Source organism: Camellia sinensis, chromosome 3 (assembly GCF_055761805.1).
Source record: "Camellia sinensis isolate YWXY chromosome 3, ASM5576180v1, whole genome shotgun sequence".
In the NCBI taxonomy this organism is placed as follows: Eukaryota; Viridiplantae; Streptophyta; class Magnoliopsida; order Ericales; family Theaceae; genus Camellia; species Camellia sinensis.
The window spans coordinates 175194608-175221806 of record NC_138963.1 but is presented as its reverse complement, the minus strand read 5'-3'; the positions used below and the strand labels follow the sequence as shown (position 1 = coordinate 175221806).

The window sequence follows — 27199 nt, the reverse complement described above, 5'->3', positions numbered from 1 at the left end:
ACTGACCTCTTTTGTGACAATCACAGTGCTCTTCAAATTGCTCACAATGATGTTTTTCATGATCGCACCAAGCACATTGAGATTGACTGTCATTTTATTCGTCAACACGTTACTCGTGGTACTGTCCATCTCCATCCGATCTCTTTTGTTGATCAACCTGCTGATATCTTCACCAAAGCTCATTCTCCTGGCCGTTTCGTTGAACTTGTCTCAAAACTCCAGTTGGTTAATGTTTTTCCACCTTGAGTTTGAGGGGGGCTGTTAATGTATAATGTAATGTATAATGTATATAGCATAATATATTATAGGACAAAGTATAGAAAGCATAGGATTCTTTTCTTCTTTCGGTTGTAAAGACCAAACACCACTCACACACTTTCATTATTATGCATAGCTTTTGTCTTCTCCTTTCGGTGCTTTCTCTATAAATGAGCATCACTCTTGTAACCAATTGATATAGAAATTACAACATTCATTCAGATATCTTACATATCTCACAGTGCTATTGTCATCTTGCCTGCAGAGGGCACTACTTACCCATTTCCCCAACCTGATGAAGAACAAGTCATAGTGCTTGGTATGCATTTGTTATCATCTACTTGATCTGGGTTTTCAATAAATCATTATATATATAGCAGAGATTTAACTGAGAGTCTCTGCAACCCATTTGCCTCCAATTTAAGCATCTTTATTTGTGTTTTTTGAGAGTGTCTGTCAGCTATTTGATAAAATGCTGGAACTGAAATAAAAATAATAATAATAATAATAATCCCAAGGGTCTGGCCTGATGGATGAGGCCTGGGACTTGCGGCTTTGCTCCCGCCAAGGTCTCAGTTTCGACTCCCCTCATTAGCAAAACTTTTGGGGTTTAAGAAAATGTTTAAACAGGGATTTTTGAAATTTGAAAATGCCTGATATAAAAAAAGTCAAGTTACGATTTTTTTACATATAAAAAGGTTTTTTGGATTAAAAGTTTTATGAATAAACATATTTGACAGAATGATCTTTGCATGAAAATTGACAAAAACCATATATAATGAAGTTTTAGTGTTTATGATTTAAACTTTTACAAAGCAAACCCAGATATATGATTGATGTTGCACAATGAAATTGAACACTCGATGTTTGTGAACAATAGAGCATTTATATCATAAGACTCTGTTAGATTAAGTAGGATCAAAAAAATTATTATTATGTTCCATTCATTCGTTAGTTATTATTTATTTTTGCCCATATAGATCTTCATCTTACTCTCTCTTTTGTCTAGCAGGATCTTGGTTTGTTTTTGATGTGAACAAAAACCTTCATTATGATCTCTCCATAGGTGCAGACTTACCACGGCCCCAGGCTTATGTCATCAATGGCCAACCCGGAGCTTTTTTTAATTGTTCTAATGGTATGAAGTGAGTGTTTGTGTCTCAGTAGAATAAATATTGCATTAGAAGAAATCACATCTGCCTAATCCATGCTCAACCATTAGTCCTTTACACAATTCATTTTGGGAGATACTTGAATATTATATGCTAATCATCTTTACCATCGTGCAGACGAAACAACATTTCGGATGAGTGTTGATTATGGCAAAACCTATCTTCTCCGCATAATCAACGCAGCTGTGAACTCTGAATTTTTCTTTGCAATTGCTGAACACAATGTCACGGTTGTTGGAATGGATGGGAACTACCTCAAGCCCATATCCACAGCAAATGTGGCGATATCCCCAGGGCAAACCATGAATGTCCTACTCACGGAAAATCAGCCCCTTGGTCACTACTACATGGCTGCTAGACAATTTGTTTCTGCAGGTTATTCTGACATTGAAAATGTTACCACGGCAGTTATAGAATACAGAGGCAACCATACTGCCCCGTCTACCCCTATCTTCCCATCCAACCTTCCTTTGCACAGAGACATTGAGGCAGGAAATGGATTCTTGTCTCGCTTAAGGAGCTTAGCCAACAAAGAACACCCTATATCTGTGCCACAAAACATAAGTCACCCTATGTTTGTGGTTGTTTCTGAGAAAGAGATCGTTTGCCCAAATAGTTCATGTGCGTCAATGCATGGGAACAGGATTAGTTCAGCCACGAACAACATAACCTTTCAGAACCCAACTACAGATATACTGCTTGCTTACTACCGGTACACACTTTTCTTAGTTCCGTTTTTCCCTTTATATTTTATTATTTATTTTTCTTATCTTGGTTTTTATTGCCTGAATTTATAACAAAAACAAGGGTTTATTGACTAGTAATCTTGATATAATTCAACAAGATCAAAGTGAAGTGGTATTGAGGCATATGAGACAGCAGGTGCTCTCTGCTTGCTTTCAATGATAGCAATGACTAAAGTGGTCCAAGGGTTTATTACCATCTTATTTGACCATTTCTCTTGTTCTTTCAAGGCATTAAAGCAGGGAAAGAAAATTCAAAAGGCAATGACTAACTAAAACCAAAAAAAAAAAAAATCACAATATAGGAAAAAAAGTTCACATTCTGAACTTTAAAAGGAATTTGTCATATTGTATAGCATTACCAATGTTATTGGGTATTTGTTCTTTGTTCTCTCACAGTTAATGACACCATTTTAATCCCTTTATGCAGGAACATAAGTGGGATTTATGAAACTGATTTTCCTGATTATCCGAAGTGGTTTTATAACTTTACAAGTGATGATTTGCCAAATAACACTGTGATACCAACCATAGGAACCAAGGTGAGGATGTTTAATTTTAACGAAACAGTGGAGATAGTGTTTCAAGGGACCGATGTTTTGGCTGGAGCACAGAATCACCCCATGCATATGCATGGTTATAGTTATTATGTGGTTGGATCAGGACTTGGGAATTTCAACAATGAGACAGCCCCAAAATCATATAATTTGGTTGATCCACCTGAGTTGAACACAATTCGAGTTCCTAAGAATGGTTGGCTTACTGTCAGGTTCACAGCAAATAATCCAGGTATGTTCTCAATTCAGAGGTTTCACTTATTTGATAGTATTAACTTAATCCCTTTCCATGGCAATAATTCTGATAACCTAATCACTGAATACCATTCAACCTCGAGGCAGCCATCCTTAGTAAATTTCATGTTGAGGTAAAAAAAAAAAACTGAACATTGACCCTAGGAAGTTTCAAGTAACCCATACCCTGAGTAAACTTAAATTTCGTTTAAGAACGAGTAACATATATTATGATATTTAATTTAACATATGATTTCGAAATAAAGTAAATGCATTAAAAAATTCTTTTGCTAAGCTTAAAGACATTAAAATGGTATATTCATATTGAAGTCCTTCACAAACTTTCATGTTCAAAAGCTATTTTTTTTCAGTTCAAAAGCTATTTTTCATGGATATTGTAGATAATTTATATTTAAGCCAGGACATAAAAAAGTTAGCGGATCATAAAAATAAAATAAAACTGAAAAAAAATGAAAAATGAAATTACTTCCACAACTACTAGTTATGCTTTATTTTTGTGCAACCTGAGTTGTGTCAAGTTGGAGTAGTGTGCAAAGCATCCGAAGGCTGATGCAGCAGGGCCCAAGTCTAGCTCACCTAATGTAACTCAACTCGACAAAAACTGAATGTCTTGGGCTCTTCTGAACTAGGTCATTAAAAGACTAATCTACTTCAAAATATTTCAAATGCCATAATATATATATATATATATATATATGGTTACTTGAATAATGTTTTGGCAGGTGTATGGCTGTGGCACTGTCATGTAATCAGACATCTCACTTGGGGTATGAAAACCGTGTTCATAGAGCAGAATGGCGACACTCCTGAGACAAGTATCCTTGATCCCCCTCCTTCCATGCCTTCTTGCAAAAGCTCATTCGTCAATTATATCGAAGAGTTCAAAAATTCAGATGTTTTGCAACTGGTTCGGATGAGGGGAATGTAAACCAAGGGGAAATTTAAACAAATTGAGTTCAGTTTAATTTTGCTTAGCTAAATGGACTTGATGATGATTTATGAAAAAAGGATTATGTAAATTGTGACAGTAATTTTAGGCGTGCATAAAACAATTTGTATTTCAATGTCATCATAATCATTTAAATAAAAGTTTGTATGATTTTTTAATATTATTATTTTTATCAGCATGGTCAGAAACCCATTCCAGGCGTGGTTTCAAAGTATAGATCACAGAATCCAAAATAGGCATTCATTTGTTAATGTTGTTTTAAGTTTGAAGCTGTACTTGCTTTGCTTGGTTTCTGTTAAAAATGCTTTAGCATCTAGGAAGTACGGATACAGATACGGGATACGGATACGATACGATACGGATATGGTGATACGACAAAATTTGAAAAACTAGGATACGGGTACAGCGGGGATACGTTCGTAAAAAATATTATTTTAACAACTTTTAGTAATGCAGTATGCATAAAAATAAAACCTAAAGCAAAAGACAACTTGATAAAGAAGAAAGATTCTTATAAAACTAAGAGTCTTCAAGGTCAATAGCTTTAACTTGTTCCCCTTCATCAGTGAATATCACAAGACCTTAGCTAAAGCCAAAAAACCATTCTTAAATAAAAATTTCAGCAAACATACTTTTTTAATTCATCAATGATAGCCTAGGAAGCACGGATACAGATATGGTGATATGGGAATGTGGATATGGTGATATGTCAAAACTTGAAAAAGTATGATACGGGTACAGCGGGGATACATTCGTAAAAAAAAAATTATAATTTTAATAATGTAATATGCATGAAAATAAAACTTAAGTAAATTAATAAATAAAGAGAGATTCCTATTAACCTAAAAGTGCTCAAACATTCATAAAACATCCAAAACTAAAAGCAAAAGCAAAAGCAAATGCAAATTAAACATCATCCTTACATGCCAACATCAAAAAAAGAATGAGAGCAGAGAGAAGAAACGTGAGAGAGTGAGAAAGCGAGAGAGAAGTGAGAGAGACAACAAGGATACATCAATTTGACATTCTATTACTTTAACTCTCACTATATTCCTCTTATCAAAGAACTAAACAAAATATTATAAGTAATATGTAACTTCGAGTATCCGATACTTCAAAATTAAGTATCCGATACTTCAAAATTAATAAAAAATTAATTAAGAAGTATCCGATACTTTTAAGAAGTATCCGATACGTATCCGCGAGTATCCGAGGAGTATCGGTATCCGATAAGTATCCGATATGGATACGTCACCCTTTTTGAAGTATCCTTGCTTCATAGTTTAGCATACTTTGCTTGGTTTACAATACCAACCTTTGATGATTGATGTGCAAATTGGTTCTTGATTGATTCATTTTTGCTTGGACTTTGCTGAGCATTTTTTTTTTAAGAAAAAAAAAAAAAAAAAAAACCTTTATTAATGAATAGAACATACAACAAGAAATACATACAAACATAAAAACATATTTTAAAAAAAAAAATGGGAATGAAAACTACAGCACAGCTAACCAATCTCAACTATATTGGCATAAGAATGACAGCCAAATCATCTGAAAACACAACCCCAACGAATAATTTTTCCGGTTCATAATTTTCGGTTTTAATAACATGCACAATCATTTTTTTTCTGTTGAATCCTGCCCAATGAAACCTTTCAATGCTCATAAAATCATATTTTTTATTGCATTTTCTCAATTGTATACATAAATAGATAGGTCTCATATACATTTTGTGTTTAAGAATGTAAAAAATATATATATGAAATGATATTATGGTATGACGTAAATTTGAATTGAAAAAAAAAAAAAAAGGTAATTTCAAATCAGTTGACATTGGAAAAAGTATTTTCAATGTAATGGTAAACTTTACAAATATTAAAAAACAAAATTATAAAGGTTGTCATGAATTTGTAAATAATTTTTGAAATTTCCTCTGAGATGTAAATTCTCCAAAAAAAAAATCTACAAACATAAACAATTTTATTAAAATTCTTAAATGCATATCTAACCAAGGCAAATGCTAACAAGTACCTGTGGGAGCCGAATAAATTTGGATCAATAGGAGCGGACCAATCCGGTCCAGAACATAACTTCTATTCGGCATTGACCATATCCAATTGAGGGGCCGAATAAAAGAGCCGGCATTCCTGCCTGTGAAACAAAGGCCGTGTAGAAGTACATGGCAAGGACTAGGAGTGGGCCAGGCCCCAAGGCCCCAAGAGAATACTATAAATACAAAATCTTCAGTCCTAAAGAGGTATGTGAGAATTACTGTGCTTAACTTAGAATACAAGCTTCCTCGAGTGTAGATACTAACTTGCCTGTCAGAGTGCTAATTCCGGCACCCCCGACCGGAGTGTTTATTCTGTTTCAGGTGACCAGAAGAGGATCATGAGCGTTCCCCAAGATCCTGAAGAGTATTTCCAAACCACTTCCCCACAATTGGCGCTATCTGTGGGAATACTCAAGCACATCCATGGCGAGCGTGACGGAAGATCCTCCGACAGTCACTGTCGACCCTATACCTCACGATGAAACTACTCCAACAAACTTGCTTGGACTAGAGACTATCGCCGCACGACGTGCCTTGAATTTCGCCTCACCCTCGACTTCGGAGCACGAGACAATACAGGCGATCATGGAACAAGCAAAGCAAAATGAACAGAGGCTGGAGAACATGATCGCTGAGAATGAACGTCTTCGGGAAGATTTGGCCTTGGAAATGGCGAAGTCCAAACAAGCGGCGCGCCTAAATCCAGAACGATCTCCAAAGGCAGATGGTCGACAGCCTCGAGCACGACAAGACACTGATAGCGACTCCGACTCATTATCCCCGAAGCCCAGGAAGAAGGGACGACATGAAACCACCAGTTCTTCCGAAAAAAGTCCTCGTACAATGCAGAAGCGAAGAAGGAAAAGTTTGGACGAAGACCAACACGATCCCTTCGTACGACGGATCGCAAAGGTTGCGCTACCAAAGAAATTTAAAGCACCGTTGTTCACCCTGTATGACGGCAAATCAGACCCTACCGACCACATCCGCCACTACAAGCAGGCCATGACATTGCATGCAGATGACGTGGCCCTCATGTGCCGAATATTTCCCAGCAGTTTAGGACCGTTGGCGGTCCGGTGGTATTATAAACTGGAGCCGGCTTCGATCAAAACCTTCCACCAACTACAGAAATCCTTCAGGGCCAGATTCATTACCAACGAAGTCCAGCCAAAGCAAGCCGACTCCCTCTGGGCAATGCAAATCCTGCCAGGAGAAACACTAAGAGCTTATTCGGCGCGATATTGGGAATGCTTTAACCTTGTCGATGACGCTTGCAACGACTCCATGGCCATCACCGCCTTCAAAATGGGACAACACCCAAATAGTGCCCTCCGCAGTTCCTTGACTAGAAGACCCCTCAAAACAGTCTGGGGGTTGATGAAGAAAGTAGAGGAATACTGCAAAGTGGAAGACGACGCCTTGCGGGTTAAAGCCAGACACGTGGTCAACAAAACGGCCCCTCTCGAAATCGCTCAGCCAATAAGTTCCGCACCACCTCAAAGCCCTAAACCACGACAGCGGGCTAAACAAGACAAGAGACAGGATTCTCGCCGATCCAGCGATCAATGCCCACACCAAGCCAATGAGCAATTGCAGGTCGCTAGCAGGCGCACAAAGCCAGCCGACAAGAAATATACAGAGCTGTCAGAGCCAATCAGCTCAATTATGCCCAAGATCCAACATCTTCCATTCTTCAAATGGGCGTCCAAGATGGTGGGACTTCCTGACATGAGAAGATGGGACAGACGTTGTGAATATCACAAAGATCACGGTCATGATACAGACAGCTGCTATGCCTTGAAAGACCACCTTGAGGAATTGGTCCAAGATGGTCGGCTCCAGCAACACGTCCGGAAAAGCACAATCAAAACTGTCGCCCTTCGGCAGGAGTCACCTTCCCTCGGCGTTATACATATGATATACAGTCTTCCAACGCCACGCACCGTGCATGCAATCCATTCAGCCCCCCAGGAACAACACGCACAAACGAAACAGCCCCACCAAGCGCCGAGCATTATCTTCGACGATTCCGATCTTATCGGCATAACACTCCCCCATATTGATCCATTGGTCATTAAACTACACGTGAATTAGTTTACCGTTGAACGCGTCCTCGTTGACCAGGGGAGCACTTCGGAGGTCATGTATTACGAGACCTTCATCAAACTCGGTTTCAACGAATCAGACCTGTCTCCGGCTCCTCATCCATTGTTCGGCTTCAATGCGAATCCGGAGTATCCGTTGGGGAAAATCACATTACCCGTTCGGGCGGGCTCCCAAACGGTGGAAGTGGAATTCCTAGTCGTCAAGCTCCCTTCGCCGTATAACCTCATTATAGGGAGGACTTGGTTGCATACTATTTAGGCCATACCAAGCACCTATCATCAGCTGCTACGCTTCCCGACCGAAAACGGCGTTGAGCAAATCCGGGGTTCCCGGCAATCCGCACAGGCATGCTATCTCCTTTTTGGAAAGACACCAATGGAGACGCAGGTCAACTCCATTGAAGTGTCAAATCGAGAGTCTCGATGAAGTTGGACGACTTCGTGATAAGAAGCCACGAAAGCTGTAGGCGATACCGATAACAACTTCTCAAGACGTCTGATCAACATATCCAGCTGCGTCGCTGCACGCCGATAAAGTTTCCCCTGAAGGTATTTTTGGACGATAGAAGGCTGGTTGATGGAGAATTAGGCACACGGCCTTGCTCCTAACGCACTTGCACAAATTCTATCATAAAACCCAACTTGTAGGAATAATATTGGTTCTGAACGGCTCACCATGTACACTTTCTACTTCTGTAATGCAAATATGCATGTTTACCGACTCTGCAATCCAGTTCAAAAGCCTCCAGATTCGGAGCGCCCTTCGTGGATGTCACGATTGGCCAGCATCTTGGCCCCATGCCGATTGATACGTGCCACAGCCACTTCATGCACTACTTTCTGCCTTATTAAAATGGCCTAATTATATAAACAGAAATTATAGATTGGCCGACTGTCTTCGGAGTCGGAGCCCCATCGGCGCATGATGTCTTTGGGCCGATAAAGCCTCTGGATTCGGTGCGCCCTTCGTGGATGTCACGATTGGCCAAATCAAGTCTCCGGACTTGGAGCCCCATCGGCGCATGGCATCCTTGGGCCAATAAAGCCTTCAGATTCAGAACGCCCTTCGTGGATGTCACGATTGGCCAAATTAAGTCTCCGGATTCGGAGCCCCATCGGCGCATAACGTCCTTGGGCCAATAAAGCCTCCAGATTTGAAGCGCCCTTCGTGGATGTCACGATTGGCCAAATCAAGTCTCTGGATTCGGAGCCCCATCGGTGTATGACGCCTTTGGGCCGATAAAGCCTCCGGATTCGAAGCCCCATCGGTGCATGACGTCCTTGGGCCGATAAAGCCTCCAAATTCGGAGCCCCATCGGCTCATGACGCCCTTGGGCCGATAAAGCCTCCGGATTCGGAGCCCCATCGGCGCATGATGTCCTTGGGCTGATAAAGCCTTCGAATTCGGAGCGCCCTTCGTGGATGTCACGATTGGCCAAATCAAGTCTCCGGATTCGAAGCCCCCCATCGGCGCATGACATCTTCGGGCCGATAAAGTCTCCGGATTCGGAGCGCCCTTCTAAAATGAAACCATTTATACATCTAAGCAGGGATATGTAGGCTGAAACCAGTACAATCACATAAACAAAACAAAACGTGCCAGCATTCAAAATAAGATGCTCAAATTAAACATACAAAAGTCCAGAACGAGATAAACTTTTAGAATAAAACATTTTATTCAATTAAACAATAATTACAAAAAATGCCATCCGCATTCGAAGCATTACAACATCTATTCTCATACGACATTGCGCTGTACAAGCGGCAGTGTCAAATCAATGCCCGCTGATCAGAGGGCACCCGCAACTTGAAAATGCTTTGATCTGACTGCGCTTGAGTCCACGATTCACACCAACGAGATAATCGCCCTTGAGGCGGAAACCTTTGGCACCATAGACAATGTCAAGGCCAAGATCCAAGACAAGAAAGGAATTCGCCACGAAAACAATAATACTCAACGGCCGCGGAGCTACGTCGGCCCCATTTCTCAGTCGCGGTTGCGGACAACTTCACCATCGCTGTTTATCCTTTCGAGGTGATATGCTTTGACGACTTAAAGGCTAATGTTTCTTGAGTGCCCTGCCTCCCGTGCGAGTGTTTTCCCCACTGCGATTCGTTGCAATATCAGACTCAACCAAAGTCCGAGCTTCTTCCCTGCTGAAGAAAAGCTCCATGCGATGATCACACTTACGTAACCCCGCGCAACAAAATCGTTTTAAAACGAGTCTGTGCACAGAAAGCGAAGTCACTGGAGTGACAAATTCGAGCCATTTTATTTCTAAAATCTTTGCAGTGGCCCCGAGGCGATTTCATTAACACTGAACTCCAAACGACGGACGCCAAACGACATTTGCTGCAGCCACTTCATGCACTAATTTTTGCCTTGTTAAAACGGCCTAAATTATATAAACGGCAATTATGGGCGAATGCCTTGAAGGCCATGTACTAGTTGGGGCAAGAGCAGATTTATTAATCTAACCGGCCGAGCATCTTGGCCCCATGCCAATCGATACGTACCACAGCCACTTCATGCACTAATTTTTGCTTTATTAAAATGGCCTAATTATATAAACAGAAATTATAGATGGGCCAACTGTCTTCGGAGTCAGAGCCCCATCGGCGCATGACATCTTTGGGCCGAAAAAGCCTCCGGATTCGGAGTACCATCGGCGCATGACGCCTTCAGGCCGAAATGGCCTCTGCAGAAAATACTCATGTGCCGAATAAATTTTCAACGAAGCAAAGTTGGAATAAAATAAGTACTAATATAAATAACAAGTGCGTTACAGATTGAGAACTAAGCATTTTATTAAATTCGGCGAATAAATACATAATTTCACTTTCAATCTACGTAAGCATTACAAGGATTTCTTGGGTTCGGCGGCTTCTTCATCATCGCTCTTCTCAATTTCGAATGCGGAGAAGGGAAAATCATTCTGTTGATACAACGGAAACGCCGAATCCAACCCTCCCGATTGGAGACTTGCAGCTTGCCGAAGCGCCTTGATCCAACTGTGCCTAAATCCACGATTTTCATATCGGCAAACTTCTTCGGCGAGTTTCTCCTTGGTCTTCTGAATTCCGACCTTTCGGCCGTCATGGAAGCCTTTTTCATAGGCCGTACCCCTTGCAGTCTCGATCGCGAACATGTTAGCCGTATTACGATCGGCGATCGCTAATCAGCCTCTGAGTAACCTTCTCTTCAACAACTGGATTGGGGTGGCTGGTTGATTGGGGCCCGGCAGACTTGATTTTCCTTAGCTCGCACACGGCCTTCTCGGCGCGAGCCTCTAACTTCCGAATGCGTTCATCTCTCTGTTCTATGTCGCCGTGAGCGGCGCGGAGACGCATGCCGATCTCATAAGCCGTGTACAGTCCCCTCACCGCCCCGTGAACGCCTTCACGAAACACTTCAAAATCCTGTCGACCTACCATCGACTGCTGAACTTCGGGCGAGAAAATTTGTCGAGCAAACTCGACTACCACATTCGGATCTCGAATGATCGAGTCCGCTTCTGTCATTGGTCTATTACCCACGAAGACTGCAAAACTTAATGGGCAAGGAGTCGCGTCATGTTACCTGCCAGAACCAAGCTGAGGAGACTTACACTGTGGCTGTTTATCCCTCCTAGGCGACCTACTCCGACGACGAGGAGATTGACGCCTCTCCCGATCCCTTGAAGTCCTACTGCCCGTGCATAAAGGTTCACCGCTTCGACTCATAGCTCCTCCCAGCTCAGCTAGAGTCTTCGCTTCGCCTCTGTTGTTGAAGAAAAGTTTATTTGACATTTGCGCTTGTTCAATCTTCCTCAAACAGGTGGACTGAAATGCTGAATGAGCACATAAATAGGACCCTCGTTCACGAAGTATACGCCTATTTATTCCCTACGGGGGCAGCACCTCCGAGGCAATCCCCTCAATGTTGAAGCGCCAACTACCCGGAGCCGAACGAATCATATGCCCCAATCGCATCTGTTCGGCGTTCTACGATCGTGAACCCGCTGGGGCAAGGGCAGATTCATCAATCTAGGCGGCTTAATTGCCCCAGCCATTCCCCGAATCGATGCCTCAACACAAGGTTCTTATGGACGTGTCATTCGGCATTCTACGATCGCAAACTCGCGGGGGCAAGGGCAGATTCATCAATATAGTCGGCTTAAGTGCCCCAGCCGTTCCCCGAATCGATGCCTTAACATAAGGTTCTTATGGACATATTATTCGGCGTTCTACGATCGCGAACCCGCTGGGGCAAGGGCAAATTCATCAATCTAGTCGGCTTAAGTGCCCCAGCCGTTCCTCGAATCGATGCCTCCACAAGGTTCTTATGGACGTGTTATTCGGCGTTCTATGATCTCGAACCCGCTAGGGCAAGGGCATATTCATCAATCTAGTCGGCTTAAGTGCCCCAGCCGTTCCCCAAATCGATGCCTCAACACAAGGTTCTTATGGACGTGTTATTCGGCGTTCTACGATCGCGAACCTGCTGGGGCAAGGGCAGATTCATCAATCTAGTCGGCTTATATGCGCCAGCCGTTCCCCGAATCGATGCCTCAACACAAGGTTCTTATGGACGTGTTATTCGGCGTTCTACAATCGCGAACCCGCTGGGGCAAGGGCAGATTCATCAATCTAGTTGGCTTAAGTGCCCCAGCCGTTCCCCGAATCGATGCCTCAACACAAGATTTTTATGGGACGTCTTATTCGGCGTTTTACGATCATGAACTCGCTGGGGCAAGGGCAGATTCATTGTTTTAATCAGATCGCTAAGCTCAGTCGGTTTGTAAGTCTGCTGTCTCACGTAATTTTTGAATTTTGTCCTAACCACTGATTCTCCTAATTGTCTACTCACACAACAAACAATACGAGAAATATCTTGAAAGCATATGAAATTTTCATTCATAAATTGGGCGCTAACAGCGGACATTTTACATATGAAAATCCAACACAAATGAAAATCTACTAAACAAAAACAGACATTGAAATCGAGAAAAATCTAACAAAACTAGAATGTCTCCCAAATAAAGTCTCAGGGTCAGACTCAAGCAGTTCAACGTCCACTTGCTCGTAGGGAATTGGTGTGGCCAATGTAACTCCAGTGGCAGCAAGGGCTGTGAGCCAGCTGTGTTTGAACCCCCGATTCTCGAATTTGGGGACTTCTTCTACATAGTCCTTAAAGGCGGAGCTCTTCCCAGCCTCGAACGCCACCGAGGACTCAGAGTTGGCTTTCTCCTTAGCTTGCTTCAACTCTCCAAACTCGGCCTCCAGCTTGGCAAGCGCCTCCTTGGCTAACTTGAGCTACTCCTCGCTCGCATTTGCCCTCTCCTCGGCGTCAGCCTTGAGTTGATCAACAGTTTTGGCCCTTTCCTTCTCAGCCTCGGCTCGCACACTTTCCATCGCGGCTCTCATTGCCTCGAACTCCGCCCTGCTCCTTTGACCCTCGACTTCAAATGCAAATGGCTAATCCTTTCAACAGCATCATGCTGGCGGCGGTGGCCGCCCAATTCTGCGATTCTTCCAACCGTCTGCAAAACAAAGGATTGTCATGTGCCAAGAAACATCAAATGCAAACCAAACCAAAGATTTAGTCACGTACCAGAAAAGCCGACTGGGCGACTAATGCTATTGTCGCCAAATCTGGCTCGGCACGAAATGTCGCCTTGTCTGCCAGCAATGAGACCGAGACAGCCAGGCTTAGTGCCACAGCTGCATCTTTCAAAGCTGACGCTTTGGAGGAGATCGGCATATTTTTTATCTTTGGCTCAATAACAAAAGGAGCAACCACAGCCGACTCCTCCAAGCGTGGCCGTTTTTTCAAGGGGCCCCCTTCGGAGCCGTCCTCACCCTCAGCGCCTCATTTTTCACCCCGATCTTCTGAAATTGGCCGAACTTCTGTAATCGGGCGCTCGACCTCCTTTTCCGTCTCGGCCACAACAACGTGAGCCGTTTCTTGTACGACAACGGGAGCAATAGATTTAGTCAGGACAAGTCCGGAACGGATGGCTACGACTTTTTGTCGGGTGGCCATGCGTTCGACATTCCTTTTTCGCGCCATCTGCGTAAGATTATCCCTGGCCATATCCTCAGAGAAATCGCCGGGAAGATCTCCCAAGTTCGTAAAGATATCTTCGGCGTCCCCTCGGCCTGATGTAGACGGAGGATCAGAAGAGTTCAACCCGGCTTCCTCAAAGGTCGAATTGATGGCTTCGTCAACTTTTGCGGCCAACTCCTCCGAGTCCTCGGCGATCGGTTCGGCAACTTGTCCTTCCATGTGCTCAGAATCAGACGATTCAAGGCCAATCTGCCTCAATTTTTTGAAGCTGGAAAAGGTGAGGGCCGTTAGTTGGTTATCGCCTCGTGCGATGGGAATATTATCTACCGCCGGGAACGTCGTGTAGGTTGGCTCATACCGCAGGAGAATGTGGACTGCCCTCCTTTGTTTTTAAAGGTCTGGACGGCCGACGAACTGTAGCACGGTTTTAATTTCTACGAGCACAACTTCGTTGTCTGAAATCAACACTCTCTTCAAGTCGCTGCCTGTGTAGACAAAACGATTAGGTGAGCTAAAGTGCCGAATACATGCATATGTAAGTAACAGAAACAATGATTTGGTCGGCCACCTGGTTCGCTTTTTTGCCTTGGCATAGGATCTAGGCGATCTTCCCCTTCACCGAATTCCTAATTACCACGGACAACGACCATCACGTCATCGACACGCTTGCCAGAGCTAGCAAGCATAGTTACTAAGTGGTGGTCAGTGTCCTTGGCTCTAAGGAAGTAGCGTCCCAGACGGCCAGTAGACTTGGCTAGGACATAACAGTGCTGAATGGTGGGAATACCTAAATTAACTCTAAGACGTCGATTTATCTCTACAATGCCCATTATGATGCGGAAGAAGTTTACATTGGACGCGGAAGGAATGAGACCCCAGTACCAAAGAACGGCCCTCAAAAGTGGGTGAAGAGGAAAAGGGACGCCGCCCTCAACAATTGATAGGAGAGGAAAGACGATTGTGTTCTCGTCTTCCCTCACCATATCAGTAGTGCTGTCTGCCAAAAGTGATAGATGGACGTCGTCAGGGATGGAGAAGTGGCGTCGAAAGCTAGAGATTCGATCCGCAGAAAGGAGCTCCTTCAAATGTTTCGCCATTCTTTCCGATTCAAGGATTACGGAAAACTAAAAGTAGATAAAGAGGGGGGATCAAAAAATGTAGGAGAAGAAAACTTACAGGAGGCGAAGGAAAGATCGAGAAACAAGGGGTTGCTGAAGCTGCGAAATGCAGAAGTCCCACTAGAAGACGAACTAGATATCTTCGAGTATTCAGAGCATACATTCGAAGAGACAAATTCAAATCGCATTAAATGGAGGCAGTGTACGAAGGGGCGGGAAAGCATTATAATGACCAAGAAGCATGTACGCGTTTTGACACGCATCGGGAAGTGGAATAACCGCAGGATTTCTAACCGAATAAATTTGGATCAACAAGAGCAGACCAATCCGGTCCAAAACATAACTTCTATTCGGCATTGACCGTATCCAATTGAGGGGCCGAATAAAAGAGCCGGCATTCCTGCCAGTGAAACAAGGGCCGTGTAAAAGTACATGGCAAGGACTAAGTGTGGGCCAGGGCCCAAGGCCCCAAGAGAATACTATAAATACAAGATCTTCAGTCCTAAAGAGGTATGTGAGAATTACTGTGCTTAACTTAGAATACAAGCTTCCTCGAGTGTAGATACTAACTTTCCCGTCGGAGTGCTAATTCCGGCACCCCCGACCGGAGTGTTTATTCTTTTTCAGGTGACCAGAAGAGGATCACGAGCGTTCCCCAGAATCTTGAAGAGTATTTCCAAACCACTTCCCCACAATACCTTCCAGGCATTGTTTAATGTTAGGAAGTATATAAAAAGTGCTTCAAAAATATATAAAAATATTAAAAAGTGTATTAATTTCAATAAAAGTGCATTGAAGTAACGCTCCCTTTGTTTGCATGGAAAATATTTTTTGTATTTTCCGGTGTTTGGTACAATAAAAAACGAACGTTACCGAAAAATATTTTTCACGGCTAATAGAAAACAAGTATATTTGGACATAAAATATTTTTCACTTTTAAAAGTCAAAAAACGTTTTCATGGATTAAAGTCTTGCGAATATCACCATACTACCACCACCACTCTTACCTCCACCGTCACACTACTATCACCACGATCATTGTCACCATCATCGTTAATATCACCGCCGCCGCTACCTCACCACCATGCCATCCTCCACCTTCGTTTCACCCCCACCACCAAACATTAAAAAAAAAAAAAAAAAAATGTAGAGAAAACATTTTCTAGAAAAAAAAATTCGTAGAAAATGTTTTCTGCCCAAACAAACAGAGCGTTAGTGAAAAGTATATTATATTTTATAAATATTTTGTCTTTTATTTGTGCCCTAAGACACTTATTTGTACCCTAAAAAAACTTATTAGCATGACCCTCTAACTAGGGGTGCAACTTGAGTAGACTCAACCTGAGCAACCGGAACCTAACTCGAATTTTTTTAGAGCTTAGATAAGATATTTTCAAATTCGGTACGGACTTAGGCAAAAATTCAGAAGGCAGAATTAAATTTGAGTAGGCTTGGACAAAGACGTAAAACAACCCGAGGAACCCGAAACCCGAATTATACATATATAAATATATAAAAAAGATTAAATATACATATAAATTATTAGTCATTACATGATATTAAAATAATTTAAATTATTAAATCATATTGAATATATATTATATATACAAATAACATAAAACCTTACATTCTTTTAATAATTTTCTATAAAAAAATGTAAATAGAGTGAAATTTTAATAATTTAATAATGTAGCAAAAAAAAAATTAAAATTCATTTACAATTCGAGTAACTCGGGCAATTCGGGTTTAATTTGGATTGGGCTTTGGGCAGACAATCTCAGGTTATATTTCGAGTCTGGACAGGCATGGGCAAGTCTCAGCACAACTTAGGTTGGGTTTGAATAACCTCCCAGTCCGACCGAACCTACCCAAGTTGCACTCCTACCTCTAACTAAACATGTTTGATTGTCCACAAAATGTACATGTACATAGCATTGATTTTTGAGGAATGAACCATATCTGGCCACATCCACGTTAAATTTTAGTAGAATTAAAAAAATGTTTGAAAGAAATCTTACAATTTGATCCATAATAATATAGTATGACAAATGTCATTTTTTAATTTGTCACACACTTAATTATATAAAACCTAACTCTTTTGTCACATTATTATAAATAATTTTAGAGGTTTAAATTGTGAATTTTAACATTTCTCCTCAATTTCAAAATCACAACCATTGTCATATGATTATATTTATACGTATATTATCTATATTGTGTGCGTGGTGATGCTCTCTAGGGTTAGTGGGCTTATTTGGGAGCTTACTTTGGATGATCTAAATTATTTATTTCGAAAGATATATTGACAAAATTAAGTTAAATTAATCAAATATCGATAATTACAAATTTATATAACATCTACCTTATAAAATTGAATAACAAATATAATTTTAAAAATAGATTAAGTATTTTTTTTTTTCCCTTTCTAAAACAAACGTAATTTGATGATCTAGTTACATAAACAATTTGAATTATCCGAAGTGGACTTTAAAATTGGGTCATTAAACCCAATAACACATCTCTAGTTGAATCACCAACGGAAGAGGCCCATGCATGCATGGCTCCACCTATCAACAGGTTGTCAAATTCAACCAGCGAGTCCACGAATTCCTCACACACTGACTTTTAATGTTTGAATGGAAAACAAATGTACGAACATATATATATATATATATATAGAAAGATAGTATCTCTCTACATACCAAAAAAAAAAAAAAAAAAACACACACACACATTTGAATAAAAATGTCAATTAGTAGATTAATTTAATCACTCTCTAGTAATGTATTATGGCCTTGTTTGAGCAGAAAGTTCGATTAAAATAGCCCACTAAAATATAAAATAGGCTAAATATTGAAAAAGATCAAATGATACCTTTTATTCAAATTTTGGAAAGTAAGCTTGGTAATGCTTACCAGATATTGAAAACGGTCAAAACGATACCTTCCATTCAAATTTTGGAAAGTAAACTTGGCAATTCTTACCAAATATTGAAAAAGGTCAAAATGATACCTTGCATTCAAATTTTGGAAAGTAAACTTGATAATTCTTACCAGATATTGAAAACAGTCAAAATAATACCTTCCATTCAAATTTTGGAAAATAAACTTGGCAATTCTTACCAAATAATTGAAAAAGGTCAAAATGGTCAACATACCTGAATAACAACACTTGAGTTGTAACTTCATAATGTATACATGCAGCATCCACATATTTCAAATTGTTTCATTCATTTTTTGAGTAAATTACCGTAAACCTCCTTAAATTGAGATGCTCTAGCATTACTTCCTAAGAGCAGCATGTCTATCTACCAATTTCATTATAGTAGCTTTCCTTTCTCCAATTTATAATAAACTATTCATATTTAATTGTCGAGATTGAAGAAGTCAATTCAATTTAGTAATTTTTAGGAAACATTCAAATTGATGAATAAAAATTTATAGAAATTTGAAGGTTCCTTAAACTATGACTCATATGCAGTTTATTTCCCTAAACTTCAAAACTCAAAAAAGAAAAAAGAAAAAAAAAATCTGAACAAAAGAAATAAGGACGCTGAAACAAACACAAAAACTAAGAAAGCATGACTGAGGCAAACTTTGGAGGGGAATTAATTAGAAACCCAGTCCAAAGGAAGATGTCCCCTGAGGAAAGCTTCTGCAAGCCAATAAGCTGTTCCATTTGCTAAACTTGGGCATCACAAAAATCATAGAATTAAGGCGAAATGGTTTAAGTGGAGGAGTGCATCTCGATACTATGCGATAAACGAGTATTCACTACACTAAAAAGAAAGTTTTATAGAACGGCTATTAGACTAACAATGTTGTATGAGACGGCATGTTGAGTAACTAAAAAACAACGTGGAGATAAGATAAGTGTTGCTGAGATAAAGATGCTATGATAGATGTGTGACAAGATTCAAAAAAAAAAAAAAACAGAGTTGGTTCGACTCATTTATAAAAATATTTATAAAATCGGTTTCAACCATTTTTTTTTTTTTTTTGTATGATGTAATTAGTTGAGAGTATCACGTATACATATAATGATAGTATTTTAGGAATATTGATTAATTTTTTATATATATTAGATATATACCGTGCACTACAAAAAAAGTCACTTTTAGCTACTAAAATATTGGTCGCCAATTGTCTGTTTTTTGGTCGCTAAAGCCATTCTACGACAAAAAATTTTGGTCGCCACATTTGTCGCCAAAAACCTGTTGGGAAAGGTTTTGCCGACTAAAAAACCTTTAGTCGGCAAAAATCAAGTCTTTAGCCACCAAAATTTTGGTAGCCAATAGTCAATTATATTTCTTTAAAATCATACATTCCCCGACCAATGTTTTAGTCGCCAATAGTCAAGGAATCGCCAACCAAAATATTTAGTCGCCAAAAGCTACCAAACGGCGACCAACATTTTTGGTAGCCAAAAGCGTCATCCGTGAAAAAAAATAATTCATTGTTAAGTTTTGAATTTGCTCCTCTAAAGACTCGAACTCCTAACCTCTCACACCATAAGCCTTATGCACCACACACTTTCCACTACACCTCTATAACACTGTATGATTATATATATAATATATATTATTTATATAGTACATATATCCGTATTAATATAAAAGTATATGTATAAAAAAAATTATTTTTATTGACATAATTTATGTAAAAACAAATTATTTAGTAGCAAAATAAAAATAAAAATTTAACTTTTACCAACCAAAATAAATTTGGTCGCCGAAGAGACTTTCGGGGTAAAAAAGACCACTTTTTGCTACTAAACATATTTTTAGTAGCCAATTGTAGACTTTTGGGCTACTAAATTTTTTTTAGTCGCCAAAAAGCTTACTTTTGGCTACTAAAAATTGTTTTAGTCTGTAAAACCCACATAATTGGTGACCAAACTTATAATTAGTCGCCAATTGTAGACTTTTTGGCTACTAAATATTTTTTAGTCGGCAAAAATTGCATTTTTGGCTACTGAAAATGTTTTAGTCAGTAAAACCCACATAATTGGCGACCAAAATTATAATTAGTCATCAATTGCTGACTTTTTGGCTACTAAATGTTTATTAGTCGGCAAAAACGATAATTTTTGCTACAAAAATGTTTTAGTCGGTAAAACTCATAAAATTGGCGACCAAACTTATTTTTAGTCGCCAATTGCAGACTTTTGGCTACTAAATTTTTTAATCGCAAAAAAGCTTCACAATTGGCTACTAATGCTTTTTTAGTCGCTGAAAGCAACCAAATTCTTTTTAGTAGCCAAAAGTGGTCGCCGAATCTATTTTTTCTTGTAGTGGTGGCAGAACTAGGAAATTAGTCAAAGGGGCACTTTTGAACCTTTTTTTTTCTTTTTTCTATAAGATAATAATATATTTTTAAAATTAATATTACGCACAATCTTAAATGTTTATTACAAAAAAAATTTGATATATATTTTTACAACTGACCTTGAGAAATATTATACTAAAAAATATGGTGATTAATTAAAACTAATATATTATGAATAATGTAAAAAAAAGTCTTGTATAGAAGTCTTATTATAGATTATATAATAATATAAAAATAAAATTATTGTACAAAAATTGAGAAAAAATCAGCATTACAATGCTATTACATTATCATCGACGTGTGGTATCGTTAATCAGTAATAAAACATCACACAGAGAAACTCACTTGTCAAATATATTTAACAATTCAATAACTTTCACATCTGCATAGTAGAATTAACTATGTTTATATGTCAATGATGATGTGATATTATTAAATTTTTTTCACAATTTTTAAACGTAGTCACATGACTTGTTTTGGTCATTTTATTTTTAATTAAAACAATTACCATTATTTTTCTAATTTTAAAATTGTCATTAAGAGATCATTCTAAATGCTCTTTCTATATAATTTTTTTATTTATAAATTGTGTGTGTCAATTTTTGACCACACTACCAATCAAGCACTCAGCTGGAAAACACTGACAGAATAGATTAAGTCCGAACGACCTGTCACAAAAAGAAGAGATTCTGGCAGTAGTTCGTCCACCCGAGGGCACTCCGACGATCAAGTCAGTTATCTCTCAAAGATAGCAAAAGTGTTTAACTCACTATTCAGAGCATAAAAAGCATACCTTAGCCCATGAAGGTGTCTCTCTTTTATAGCCAACACAAACCTAGTCTCAATAGAAGTCTAACTTCAATGAACTTAGGATTACTGCTAATCTTGGACTCCCAGTAGGATTGGAATAAACTCTCTAAGAGTATTATCTTTACCCAAACTGAAGTCTTCTTCCATTCTAGGACTCTTGTCCCTTATCCGTTTATCCCGGATTTTAGTATTCTCGCAGATGACCTCGGCCTAGCCGAAATGATCTTGGCATCATGACCAAAACACGTGGCGCCTCGGCTGACACTTCAGTGACACCTCGGCCACGTGTTGTCATTCAAAAATTATGTCCTCACATAAATTATTTTACTTACATACAGACATCATGACCAAAACACGTGACACCTCGACTGACACTTCGGTGACACCTTGGCCACGTATTGTCATTCAAAAATTATATCCCCAATTTATATATATATATATATATATATATATATATATATATATATATATATATATATATATATATATATATATATATATATATCTAAAAATTGAGGGGGTAGGGGGCCCCGGTCCCAACATAGGGACGCATTTATATGTATGTAGGTGATGTTGCAAACGTGGTTTTATCTGCAGCAGAAGCTGGACATGTTGACAGCAAATATTCTACAAGAGTATGAGGCTGACATGGTGACAACAAAGCTTTGTTTGGCGTGAACTATTTTAGTTAAATTAGTTAATAAAAATAAAATATATTAATTTAATTATTAAAATAAAATATTATATTTAAATTATAATTATTATTTTTTTTCTTATAATTATCAAATTAATTATAAAACAAAATTCAAAATTTATTTCAAACATAATTTTTTTAATTAGGCTAAAATAATAAAAAAATAAAAAAATATATATGCTAAATTAGTTCATCCAAACGATGTACGGGATGTTTGGCTATTTCCTTTAACAAAAAAGCTAGGAACCAAACTTAGAAATCCATAATTTACCCAGAATCGCTGTGTGATGAAAATTAAATTAATGAATTGTAGAGTGTTATTTCTAAGTAAATGGATTGGGTATAATGATAGTTTTTTTTTTTTTAATCAGGTCATTTGACGTAGTAATTGTATTTTATTTTTTAGAATAAATTATGCTTACCTCCTCTGAGCCTTTCTGACAATTATGAAACTTCTCCTATAATTTCAATAATTACACTAACATCCCTTGTTTTTGAAATTGATATCAAGCTTTTCCCTTCCATCTCGAATCTGTTAGAATATTTAACGGAATAGAATGATGTCAGCAACCATTACTGTTAAAAAGTCAAAATTGCCCTTGATCATTTATTTCTTTCAATGCAAAGATTAAAAGGTAAATTGCACTGACCTCCCTTGAGGTTTTACATAATTTCAAAGGCCTTATTCTTATGGGCACAACTACATAGAATCTTAGCCCACAGTATTTTCTTCCTCTCACTATATTCATACTCTTTCCACTGTGTATATCTTATTTTTATCCATTTTCTTTTTTTTCTTTCTTTCTTTCTTTCTTTCTTTCTTTTTTTTCTTTTTTTTTTCGATCTTCTTTCTTCAATATTTTTTCTTCTCATTTCTCTCATTTTTCTTATTCTTCTTTCTCTTTAAGCCAGATCCACTTACTCTTTCTAAACCATCTATCTCTCTCTTAAATTAATTTCCTTTGTCTCTCTTTTTTTATTTTCTTTTATTCTTCTATCTATTTCTTCACTTCTTTATTTTATTCATGGTTGCTGCTACAACCAACAGTAGTGCTATATACTTTTTTTTTGCTCTACCCTTCTCTCCTTCCTTAATTTTCTTTATCATTTTGTTCTCCATTATTATTAAGCTGCATATCATTTCACAATCTTATATTATTTTTAAATTTTAATTTTTATACTTGAGTCCTTAAATTTTCAATCGATATGTAATAAAAAAAAAAATGCCACTTAATATTCTCTAAGTTATTAACAAAGTTTAAAAATAAAAGAAAAAATATAATCTTGTTACAACAAATGAAAATTAGTTGATAGGGAATGAAAGATCATTTTTTTTTAAAGAATATTAAACTATTCAAACAATTTGTTATTTATTACATCTAAAATTAAAATTAAACTTTACTTGAACCAATCTTTAGTTTCTTTAAAAAAAAATTATTATAATATTTCATCTTTGTTTCTTTCATTTAACCACACATTAACCCCCCCCCCCCCCCACACACACACACACACACACACACACACACACACACACACACACACACACACACACACACACAGTAGAATAACCACACATTAATAGCCAACAAATTCATCACCATCAATCCTTATACTAAATTAAATACAATCCTTTATTTAAAAATTACAAAACAAAATATAAAATATGTCGATTTTTATTTTATTTTTTTTAAAAAAAAAGACCACTAATTTAAAGTTTATATGCATAGAAATAATAAGTAATAAAAAATTCATGTCAAAAAATACATATTTTGCAATATTAGAGTTTGAATAAAAATTTGAAAAGATACATAATTTTAATAAAAATATTGTTATCCCAGGTAGACAACCCAAGGGGAGGGTGAATTGGGTTATTAAAAAATTTTACAATATTAAAATTTATAAACACAATATTCAGAATTTTAACAAATAAAAAATAAAATAATAATTATCAATATAAAAGTAAGAGAGATAGGGAGATAAAATCAAACACTGAGATTTATAATAGTTCGGCACGCCATGCCTACGTCCATTCTCCAAGGAACCTTCTTAAGAATTTCTTTACTATCAAACTGAATTAATACACCACCAAGTCTTCACTAAGCTTGTGGATTTTACACATGACTTACTCTTATCTATTGAGTCTTACTTAACAATAATGTCTTATCCTTATAAAAATCTCTCACAAAAATAATGAATAAAAATAAGTGGTATTTAAACCCTCTTTTATAATAATTCTCTCACAAAGAGTAGATATGAAAGTGTAAGAACAAAGGTTACACTTAGATCTGAAAGTGAAAGAGTAGAATACAATGTACTCAAAATTTTAGAGCACACAGAAATTTTTTCTCTTCAAGTTCTTGATTTTTCTCTATACAAAACACTTCCATTTATACACCAAAATTTACCCATTAGGAGGGAGAGACGCTCCTTACTGACGCATGACCCACGCTCCTCTTTGACAGCTTAAATCACTCCAAATCATCTCAGGTAGACACATGGCTACAAAATGATGAATGTATACTTGTTTTTCAAAACTAGCACAATACTTTTTAATAAAATATTTGAATGAATAGTAAAATATTTTTATTTAAAAATATATATATATGTATATATATATATATACTCCATTTAAAATTTTTGTGGCTATTGTAGAGATTTTGGATGAAAATAACCCACGACCCCATGTGGGTATATCAATTTTGTCAAAAGAAGACAATTCACTAAAATCACATTTGTGAAAATGATATAACTAATCAATTTTAATTTTATCAAAAAGTGAATAGTGACCAGCCAACCAATTAATCAATCTTGTCAAAATAATACAACTAATCAATTTTAAATTTGTCAAAAAGTGAATAGTAATTGGCCGAATTTTTTCAAAATCATGAATAGTAATATTTTCAAAATATTTTAAATAAAATTTATAACAAATATATCATACAACTTATATTTTAAACAGATAATATTTTATGTCAAATAATATAGAATATATATATTAAAAAATCCAAAATTTTCAAATAATATTTTAAACATCATCAAAATTAAACAATATGATTAACAATCTCTACCTTTTTTATGATGCAATATTTTTATGAATTTGACACAAAATAAAAATCAACACGTTATTTGATGATAATTTAAACCATATGCATGCACAGCAATTCAAAATCATATGTGTTATCTCCCTTTGACATCATCAAAATAAATTATGGATATAGGAAACAAACACATTTAATAAAATAATCTAAGATGCCAAAAATATAATAATAGTCTTTAGGTCTTGTCGAGATCATTGTGGGGATTTCGGAGCATCTCTGGCACACAAAATATTGACAAACAAACTATTTGAGTAGATATGTATCGAGTATTAGATCGATGGAGTGTATAAAAAGGGACAAGAATGACAGGCAAAAATACGAAACTATCAACTGTTGGAGAGAAAAATTTGTAGTACCTTCTTGTGTAATCATGTCATTCCTTACCTTAGCCATCAATGGTTCAGATATGCATGAGGTGCTTGTAATGCAGGCAAATGAGAGGGTACCAATGGTGCAAGCATATGTTATTTCTATAAATGAGGGTCCTAGTGTTATTGGTAATCGGAATGATATCGAAGCTATTAATAACACTATGGCTCTGAGTATACAGGCAATGACTGTAGTTTTCAATATGGCACGAAAATTACAAGCAAGAATACAAGAAAATTAGCAATAGAGAGATAAGGTGTGCTTGTTAAAACAACAACTGGCTAATATTCGTAAGGAGAAGAGAGAGTTAGAAAACAAAAATACACAGTTGGAGAATGCAGTGCAATATTATGCAACAGTTATAATGCCAAGACTCAAAGAAGTCGAAAATAGAGAAAGGTATATAAAAGAGGCTCATGAAAAATTGTTGAGAGAAGTCAAACGAAAAAAATCTGTTAAGCCTTCTGAAAACTTACATGTAATCGAGTAATATTTTCTCCTTCTGAAATAAAATTGCAAGCATTTCTCCTTCTTCCTTTTTTTTTATATATAAATTCTATCTTTGCAAAAAAAATAAATAAATAATTGTTGGTGCAGATACGAAGTAGTGCACATAAGGACTAAAAAAAGATAGTATATATACTCTCCCTAAAATTATGCACAAAATATACAAACGTCTCCTTTATTATTATTAGTTATAATAATTGTTAATCTCAAAATATATGAGTCTCCCCCTAAATTAATGCACTAAAAATTACATAAATTTGAAGAAACAAATTACCAATCTATAATATCAAGGGTCATTAAGATCCGGCCATAAACAACTACACCAAATGCACTAGCATAAAAAAAGAAAATACAAATAAAAACAATTTCTTCAAACAAGGTAGAAGCAATCATTATCAAATCCAAGAGAGTTTGGAGCACATACAACAAGATAAAAAATATAACATAGTGCAAAAATAGTTTTAACATATTGATCGGTGATGACCTTGATGATCGAAAAGAATGGAGAAGATCATGTAGATCGGTGATGAATTTTTGTAGATCGGTGATGGATCTTGGTGGATCGGTAACTGATCTTGACGGATCGGTAATTGATTTGGATGAATCGGAAATGATGTTAAAAATCAGTGATGGAAGTAGAGTCGTAATGGATCTTGATAAGTCAATGAGGAATTTGAGTGGATGATGGTAGTGATGAAGGTGATGGATGATGTTGTGGATGATAGAGCTAGTTGTGGACGATGGTGAGGATGAAGATGGTGTCGTGTGAGAATGAGAGGAAGAAAGGAAAAAAGCGAGAGAGCGAGAGAATGAGAAAACAAAGAGTAAGAGAGAGAGCGGGTGAGAGATAAAGACAAGGTGGGTGGGAGAGAGATAATATATATATATGTGTATATAATTTATTATTATTATAGTTATTTTATTTAATTATTTATTATTTATTTATAAAAAAATTATTTTTAATATAAACATTATATTAGAGTATTCATCATACCAAGTTCAGTTCTAATATAACAAAATTGTTTTTCATTTAGAGACTTGGTAAATATGTTAGCTAATTGACAATTTGTAAGCACAAATTCAAATTCAATGTCACCTTTGAGTACATGATCCCTAGAGGTGTGCGCAGTGT

The 27199-nt window shown here is 37.4% G+C and overlaps 1 protein-coding gene across 1 annotated transcript; it reads left to right on the top strand.

Moving 5' to 3' along the window:
• Positions 1 to 230: 230 nt before the first annotated feature.
• LOC114315799 (laccase-14-like) lies at positions 231 to 4092 on the top strand. The gene is made up of 5 exons (XM_082921493.1): positions 231 to 577; positions 1271 to 1396; positions 1548 to 2142; positions 2604 to 2962; positions 3708 to 4092. Exons 3-5 carry the CDS (start codon positions 1565 to 1567, stop codon positions 3911 to 3913), a joined length of 1143 nt encoding a protein of 380 aa, XP_082777619.1. The 5' UTR covers positions 231 to 577; positions 1271 to 1396; positions 1548 to 1564; the 3' UTR covers positions 3914 to 4092.
• Positions 4093 to 27199: the final 23107 nt, after the last annotated feature.